The following is a 9330-nucleotide window of genomic DNA, read 5'->3' on the forward strand; positions in this document are numbered from 1 at the left end:
GGGGCATGTGACTTTTGTTTTAGGGTATCGGGGACTTTTATTTGTTTTAAGGTATGGAGGAAGGTTTTTCCAGTAAAACCAAATCATAGTGGTGATAGTGACATTATGATGTATTTTCCATGAAGTCTCTAAGAGGATATTCATTAACTCAATGAGTTAGACAAATATTCTTATTGACAAATCTCTCTTGGAGCTGCTATATACATTTAAGTAATAAGCATCATACTGAATATTAGCTAACTTAGATTCATAAGTGGTGGCTATAATTTCCATCTGCTTTGTTCTCTTGAATGCAAGTGAAAGTTACCCAATTCAAAATAGCTTCAGCCCAAAAAGGAGGATATTAGTTCACGGACCAAGAAGTTTAAGAGTAGATCTGGTCAGGCACAACTGCATCCAGTGAATCAAATGGTAGCATCAGACTTTGTGCCTCTTGGGATCACTCCACGTGGTTGGCAGGATGGCTGCCAGTAACCTCAAAGGGAAGGAGAGGTGTTTTTGCCCACAGGTAGGGCAGAAGCAACATGGGGAGGTCTCTGGTTCAGTTTGGGTTACATGTGAGTTTCTGAACAGTTAGCCGGGCCCTGGGAAATGGGGTACTCTAACTGATCAGTCTTGGGTCCTATGCCCACTCCTAAGTGCCTGGACACAGGGGCAGTGGCAGCCCTACCCTAACCATCTGAACTGGGTTCCCCAGAGAAGAAAGATGTTGGGATGTTGGGATGTTGGGCAGTCAAAAAATGAAAAATATCTCCTCTAATGCTCAATCTTTTCTATAAGTACAAATCTCTTTCTTAATCAGGGTGACTAGTGGCCTAAAGTAAATGAAGGTTGTGGCAATATTCTCTAGGGTTACATTTTACTCAAAGGCTTGAGACTCAGCCAGCATTTTAATTTTGATCTGCTTGCTAATTATCCCTTCTTTGCACAGCCATTAATCAGGGCTCTGTCTTTAGCCAATCATATAAATGTTCTGATATATACTATGGGATTTGGGAAGAAAAACTATGCCACTGAAATAATGTACCTTTGTGTCTGTCATGCCATAGCACAGTGCCTGGTGCTTCACAAGTACCATGGAACTTCTAGTATTCCCGTGTGGCTTGTACCTTTATGTTGTCACCAAGTGTACCTGCCACTTAGGTTAAAAATAGCCTACTAGTTTTGTTTTCCAAATATATGACTTTCTTAGAGATTGGGCTAGAGGTAAATGAATTTGAAGGAAGCAAGAAATTTATACTAGAAGCCAGCTTCCCTCTCCTTCCTACACTTTCTTATACTTCCTACCAATTAGAGGTTGAAATTCATCTAACATTTACTATTAGGTGTCAGACTGTAAGTACGCTAGAGCTTTTATTATCTTATTTAACTCTTGCAACAATACTGTGAGGAGGCATTATATTCTATTTTACATCAAGTAAACACATCTAGTAAGTGGCAGAGCTTTGCCTAGAACCAAGGTCCTAGAACCTCACATCCAGTGCTCTTTCTATCACATTAGGCTCATCAGCTCCCACTTTAAGATAAAAACTCCCACCAAGGATTAAACCTCATTCATGCTTAATACTGATTGCTGAAATTGGATAAAAGAAACAACCCTGACTCATTAAGAGGCCTCTGGAATTGAAAAGTTTAGGAGTTGTAGTGTAAATGAGTATGTCTTCATGGGTTGAAGGACCAACTTGCAAACGCTGATGGCAATAAAGAGTAGTGAAGAAGTGGGCACTGAAGAAGTACACTGCATTCTTTTCTTTTGAATCAGCAGCCAGACATTGCTAATGCCCAAGTAAAGGGATGAAGTATCAGCCTAGTCTTTTTAAATTCAACCCAGTTTCTTCTCATTCAAAGCTTGTCTCTGCTCCTACCCCTGACAAGAGAACAGAAGGGTACAAAAGGGAGGAAATCAGATATATCTTTATTCTTTCTTCTCTAGTTCCCTCTTTTTATTTTGAGCAGCCTTGAGTATAAGACATGTAGAATAAGACTCCTATTCATGGGAACTTATAAAGATTCTAAATTCAAAACTCTAAGGATACTCGAATCTAAACATTCTAAAATATAGGTCACTGGAATAAAAAGACCCTTTTTCTTGGTTACCTGTATGACCTCAGGTAAGAATTAAGTTATTCCCTTAGGATATTTCAGTTGTGCAGATATCAGAAGTCTGCTTTTTTAGACCAGATGTTCCTAAGTATATACAAAAGGAAAAGTTTCTTTACAAGTCATCTTCTGTTAGTTTTTGAAAACACAAGTTGCCAAGACAAATAGCATGCTGGGATATACTAACAAATTAATGTGTGGGGTTAAAGCCCTGTTATGTCTCGCTGAAGTATCCAAACACTCTAACTCTTGATTTGAAAAGTATACATTTGGAACAGATGTTGGAATCTATGCAAGTGCCTAAAATCTTTGTGTTTTATTTGTAATGTATTGGCTCCATGGTAACCAAAAGGCTGTTAATAACCTTCTTTGAAGTTAATTGCCAGAAGTTAACTTCTCTAAAATGATTTTAACCAAAAATAATGGTATTATAATTATATAAGAAGTTAGACTTAGTTAGGGATTCAATTACTATCTTCAAGTAACTTAGTCACTTTGAAAATAAGCAGCAGTTTTAGGGCTTTGGTAAACATTTTAGTAAACTGCTCTTTTAGAAGAGAAATCAGATCATTTGGTAGAGGATGGAGCCTTCATTAAAGTCATTAGAGCTGGCAGTTAGGTCCCTGTTTGGTCAGTTTGTATCTCTGACTTCAACCAGCCTATTCATAGGAACCACTTCAAATGGAACCAGAGGACACAGTGTGGCTGGAACAATTCACATCCTTCATCACTCTTGTGGAAAGAACTCACAGTAATTTTTCTTAAATTTAGAAGATAAGCAACTTCAAAAGCAAAATAAAATGTAGCTTTTTAAAAGGATAATTTTAATTATTTTTAAATTTCAAATATATTTATAAAGATACAAAGTATCTTTATTAATACTCAATTGTTTCTTTTCAAATGTTTTATTTAGTAGAAATGATACCCATTTTTTTAAAATTACATTTTTATTACCTGGTTCTTATATCACAATATATTCAATACCCTTTTTATATAGTTACTGGATAAGATCTCTACAATTCTTTCCTCCCAAATTGAAGGATACATTGATGGTGAACAAATTATTCTTAGGCAATTCTTCACACATTCTTTAGATCTTCAAGGAAAACATTTTTCAAAACTATATGTGATGACATATGTGACTTTCATTGTAGTAGCTAGTAATAATTCAGTAATAAATAATCCAAAATACCACTAGTTCTTAATTGTTTTGCCTCCCTTTAAAGTATTTATTGTATTTTTTGTACCTTTTGTCTCCCTATAAGGTATGTATGTGTCCTGATTTTTAAAATTAAAAAGTAGTATAGTATGGGGCATTATTTGTGTATTTTGTTTTCATTAGGGTCCCCTTTTGGGCATCAAAGCCCAAATAACCTTATGTGATATTGCTATGCACTGAATGTTTGTACCCCCCTCCCCCCAAATTAATATGTTGAAGACCTAATCCCCAGTATGATAGTATTTGGAGGTGGGGCCTTTGGAAAGTAATTAAGTCATGAAAGTGGAGACCTCACAAATGGGATTAATGCCCTTACAATAACAGACATAGAAGAGATTACATTTCTCTTCACCATGTAAGGATACAGCAAGAAGGCATCTATCTACAAACCACAAAGAAGAATCAGCCAGCACCTTGGAACCTCACCAGGAGCTGAATTGGCTGGTACCTCGGTCTTGGACTTCTCAGCCTCCAGAACTGTGAGAAATATATTTCTGTTTTCTAAGCCACCAAGTTTATGGTATTTTGTTATAGAAGTCCAAGCTAAGATAGCAGTTGGGACCAAGAAGTGAAGTGCTTATATAACCAATACATAAAAATGTGGGAGCAGCTTTGAAATTAAGTAATGGTTAGAAGCTAGAAGAATTTTGAGGTTCATGCTAGAAAAACAACAATATTGTCATGAAGGGATTGATGAAGGCAGAAGAAGAGAAGCTGGAAAGAAAGCCTCCATCTTCTTAGCATAAACAATCATGAACAGAATGGATGGTAAAGACCATTCTGATGAGGTCTCAGATGGAAATGAGGAAATTTTATTTTAAACTGAAGGAAAGGTCATTTTGTTATAAAGTGGCAGTGATCTTGGCTGAATTGTGTTCATGTTCTAGTGTTTTGTGGAAGGTGAAACTTGTGAGCAATGAAATTGGATATTTAGCTGAGGAGATTTCTAAGCAAAGTATTGAAGGAGTAATTTGGTTCCTCATGACTGCTTAGAGTAAAATGTGAGAAAAAAGAAATAAATCAAAGACAGAATTGTTAACCAAAAAGGAAGCAGAACTTAAAAGTTTGGAAAATTCTCAGCCTGTCCACATTACAAAAAATGAGAAAATGTGTTCGCACTAAGTTTGTGGGTGGACTGACCATTCAACAAGGAGATTCGTGTGTGATTAATGTGTGTGTGTGAACCACAGACCTTATCAGCCATCCCAGCAGGAACACTGCTAGGTTGAACTGAAGGGATGGAGAAGGGTCAGAATGAAGGAAGGCTGTTAGACTTCTTGGATTTTACAGGACAGGGCCACAGAGCTATTCAGCTGTGAGTGTACACAATTCTTCAAGACAAGGGAAGAATGACTCCGAAGATGATTCATAGTTCAGGGCTAACCCCTTAGTTTTAAAAGGGGCAGCCATTGCCTTGGTTTCAACAAGGCCAGACAGACTCTACATAGAGCCATGGGGGCAGGACAGTCTGAAGTTGGGGTGCTTGTCCTTCCCCAGCAGAGTCCTGGGGGCAAGACCTCTGCCCCAGTGGGTCCTGAAGACAGAGAATCAAACCAAAGAGGATTATTCCTGAGCCTTAAGATCTCATGGGAGTTTGCCTCACTAGGTTTTGGACTTGTTGGGGATCCATTACCCCTTCCTTCTGTCATTTCTCCCTTTTGGAATGGGAATGTCTCCCCTGTGCCTGTTTTACCACTGTATTTATGAAGCTGATAAATTGTTTGGTTTCACAAGTTCATAGCTGGAAGGGAATTTTGCCTCAGCATGAATTGTACCTTACCCACATCTGATTTAGATGATATTTAGATAAGACTTTAGACTTCAGAGTTGATGTGGGAATGAGTTAAGACTTTTGAGGCTGTTGGGATGGAATGAATGTATTTTACATGTGACAAGGACATGAATTTTGAGGGGCTAGGTGCAGAATGCTACAGAGGGAATCTTTATGTTTCCCCAATGTGACTATATTTGGAGGTGGGGCCTCTGGGAAGTAATTAGGTCATGAGGGGGGAGCCCTCATGAATGGGATTAGTACTCTTGTAAGAAGAGACATGAAAGAATTGGTCTCTCTGTCATCTGAGGATACAGCAAGAAGGCATCCATCTGCAAATCAGGAAGAGGGCCCTCTCCAGGAACTGAATCAACTGACACCTTGATCTTGGACTTCCCAGCCTCCAGAACTATTAGAAATAAGTTTGTTGTTTAAGCCACCCAGTTTATGGTGTTTTGTTATAGCAGTCCACGTTCAGACATAAGGCTTGGAAAGATGTTTAATTTTTTAAATGTATCTAATGTTTAAGGAGGGTATTGAATTATTAGCTTTGGGGACAGAAAATGACACTATCTGTAAAATATGTTATTCTAGACAACTGCAGAGCATATTTTACATTGGTCCCCTCCTATGTATCTAATGCTATTTGAGAACTCAGAAATGAAAAAGAATACATGTAATTTAGATCATCAAGTTTGATTTCTCAATTTAATTAAATCTACTCCAGTTAATCTATTTCTCATTAACCTTACAGGAAAATAATCAGCCATTACACAATATAAATGTAACTTGTTTAAAATCCATAGCTTTGGTGAAACAGTGTATGCAAAGTATATGTTCTGAAAATACAGTGTGTGAGGAATATAAACTGTGATGATATGTCTAGAGTTTGGGGACCTGTGCAATTATTTCGTGTCGTGGATTTTTGTCAAATACTAGGTATTTTTCCACCAGCATACTTCCTGTTTTGTATTTATTGCAGCTGAATCCACCCGCCTTTTTGCATGCCACATCAGAATGCTGTGCTTTACATTTTCTTCTTTTTAATGGGAAAGACTCTGAGGACATCTCTTCTTTCTGAGTAAAGATGACTGTACGTAAAATACATACCTAACATGGAGAAGGAAGTGGCAAAAGTAAGTAAGGTTGATTAACCATCTCTCTGGGAAGAATGATAATTTTAAAATACACTTAGACTGCTACCTGAATTCTGGGTACAATGCACTTGCAAGGGAGACTCAAAGAAGAAATGCTTAAAGAAAGTGTTCAGATTTTTATGCAGAAAGGTAAATAAATCAAACTCTTCCGTCCAATTTTTTTAATGCAAGGAATTTTTTTTTTCTGTTTCTTTAGGGTAGCTCTTTCCACCCCCTCTAAAATTTCACATTTGTCTTTTCTCTACATGCATTGTTCTTATTTTGATACTATTACCTTCTAGAGATAATCATTATCTTGGAGATTTGTGAATATTAGAGCTGGTGAAGCTGAAATTTAATAATGGAAGTCTTTTTCCCAATTTCCTGGAAAAGAATTAAGTTAATTGATCAAATTTTTTCAGCTCTAAGTTTTTATTGCATAAATATTTGTTGAGTCATTTTATTTTGTTTTCTTTTGTTTTGTTGGCATCCCTGGATGGGCTTGAATTTGTTGAATCTTTACCATCCACTCCCGTTTGCTTGGTAGGAAGTTCTAGCATGTAAGGCCAAACAAACAGGAAACAAAACAGGTATAAATGGAAAAAATTAGAAATAGCCAATCTTGCTTAGTTTGACATCTAGGTTTTGTTTGTAGATACCTGTGCCCATGGTCAAAACTTCTATTTTTCATACATAATGCAGTTATATTTTCTACTAGTAAAACTGTTCTTGTTCATACCATGAAATACAGATACATTTGATCTCATGGCACCCTGCAAAAAACATTATAACTTCCAGGTGCTTTACTAACAAGATCTAGTTTATCACGTCATGCTTCCTCTTTGGTTTCTCCCATGTTTACCAACCTGTTTATTAAGGTAGATGGCAGCACAGGAAGAATGCAAAAACAAAACAGAAAAGCCACTTACCTATAAAGAGCATCATGAGATATATTTTCAGCACATATGGGAAATAGATGGATAAGTCAAAGGGTAGCTTGGTGGAGTAAGTGCCAAATGATTCAAAATAGGGCAGCGACTGATAGATGGCAAATGCTGTTTAAAAAGAAAAAAAAGGCATCATAAAGGCTTTCCTCCTTAACTTGTTACAGGGGTGTGTATATATGCCCCCATAGCTGAAGGATACTTTGAATTTTATAATGACAGTTTTGTGAAGATTGCTGAATCCTTTAGCTGAAGCTACAGTTTGATATAGAAACCTTCTGAATTATTAAGTTGGCAGTAGGACCTGTTGAATTTTTGTCCATTGTATACTTTATTGTGCCTATGGAGAAAGAGTTTATCGTGTCTCTCAAAATGGTATTTGAAAATATATCTGTCCTCTTAGCCACAAATAGGGGTGAGAAACAAATGAATTAGGAAAATGCTGCATATATTTTTCCTTCGGAGTTTCACAACACACATTAGCATAGTAGAGATTCTTTTTTTTTTTTTGTCTTTTTCCGTGTCCGGCAACGGTTCGCAACCCTCAGTGTTGCCCCCGCACCGGACCGGGACCGGCAACGGAATCGCAACCCTCGGCGTTGCCCCCGCGCCTCGCTCAGCCAGTGAGCGGGAACCGGTCTGCATGTGGGATCCGAACCCTTGACGGGAGCGCCGCCGCGCTTCCCAAGCGGCGCACTAGCGCAGTGCGCCACCGGGCCGGCCAGCATAGTAGAGATTCTGAGAAGTTCTGCAATAAAGAAACTGGTTTCACCCAACATTTCCTCAACCTAACTGTTCTTAGAATATTTTTTAATTTCTCCCCAACCCCAGTAGTACTTAATAAAAATTCTGAGGAACTCTGTGAGAAATGCTTGCCTAAATTATTTTGAGGGAGATGGAGGTTCTATGAAATTGTATCCCATGTACAGATTTCTGATAACATTTATGGAATGAAATAATAATATACTATGTTTATGTATGATGTCATCCTTAGGGTAAGCTGGTTGAAGCGTACAAGGGTACAAGGGAACAACACACTATTTTTGCAATTTCTTGTGAGTCTAAAGTTATTTCAAAATAAAAAGTTTAAAAAAGAGAGAGATGGTAGAAAAGTCAGACGCTTCCCAAGTGGCGCACTAGCGCAGTGCGCCACCGGGCCGGCCAGCATAGTAGAGATTCTGAGAAGTTCTGCAATAAAGAAACTGGTTTCACCCAACATTTCCTCAACCTAACTGTTCTTAGAATATTTTTTAATTTCTCCCCAACCCCAGTAGTACTTAATAAAAATTCTGAGGAACTCTGTGAGAAATGCTTGCCTAAATTATTTTGAGGGAGATGGAGGTTCTATGAAATTGTATCCCATGTACAGATTTCTGATAACATTTATGGAATGAAATAATAATATACTATGTTTATGTATGATGTCATCCTTAGGGTAAGCTGGTTGAAGCGTACAAGGGTACAAGGGAACAACACACTATTTTTGCAATTTCTTGTGAGTCTAAAGTTATTTCAAAATAAAAAGTTTAAAAAAGAGAGAGATGGTAGAAAAGTCAGGAGCCCACAGCTGTGAGAGTCAGACAGCAGGAGTATAGCAGCATAGGGGCAGGATCTGCAATTGACATGAACTTGCCAACTAAGATTAACATGGGCTGCATCTAAGTCTCTAGCACTTTATCAGTATAACAAGTTGATTTGGTTATTTAAATGAACTTCGTTTTTGTCTTATTTATCAGATGGAAAATTATAGTTATTAAAAGTAAATAAAGTTATTAACTTTATTAAAAGTTAAAATTAGAGTTATCAAAAGTTAAGTAGGTTTTCTTAACTGCATATTTTAATACTCTGGGACATTTGAAATATTTAGAAACATATAAAGATAAAATTACAGTCATCCATATTCTACCACCCAGAATTAATCATTATTGACATTTTTGTCATATGTGCTTCTAGACTTTTTCCGCATATACCTTACTTTGTAATCACAAGAATAAGTTTATGAATCTAATAAAATAATACGGGCTATATGGCAATCATATAAGAACATGGCTTCTCCTAGAAAGGGAGAGGCTTAGAATTATGAAGAATGAAAAGTTTCCTGTACATTTATTCATCCCTTATTTATTTATTTTTTTCCTTTTTTTGTCTTTTTTACTGACC

General features: G+C 37.1%; 1 protein-coding gene across 1 annotated transcript in view; it reads right to left on the reverse strand.

Moving 5' to 3' along the window:
• Positions 1 to 2903: 2903 nt before the first annotated feature.
• The window catches only part of PTPLAD2 (protein tyrosine phosphatase-like A domain containing 2), a 32467-nt gene continuing 26040 nt past the window's right edge, over positions 2904 to 9330 (reverse strand). Inside the window, exons 4-5 of the mRNA XM_008592700.1 lie at positions 7156 to 7281; positions 2904 to 6200 (exon numbers count right to left, since the gene is read on the reverse strand). Of these exons, the coding sequence (XP_008590922.1) occupies positions 6118 to 6200; positions 7156 to 7281 (209 nt within the window). The 3' untranslated portion in view covers positions 2904 to 6117. The remainder of the gene's footprint in view (positions 6201 to 7155; positions 7282 to 9330) is intronic.

Source organism: Galeopterus variegatus, unplaced genomic scaffold (assembly GCF_000696425.1).
Source record: "Galeopterus variegatus unplaced genomic scaffold, G_variegatus-3.0.2 Scaffold8197, whole genome shotgun sequence".
In the NCBI taxonomy this organism is placed as follows: domain Eukaryota; kingdom Metazoa; phylum Chordata; class Mammalia; order Dermoptera; family Cynocephalidae; genus Galeopterus; species Galeopterus variegatus.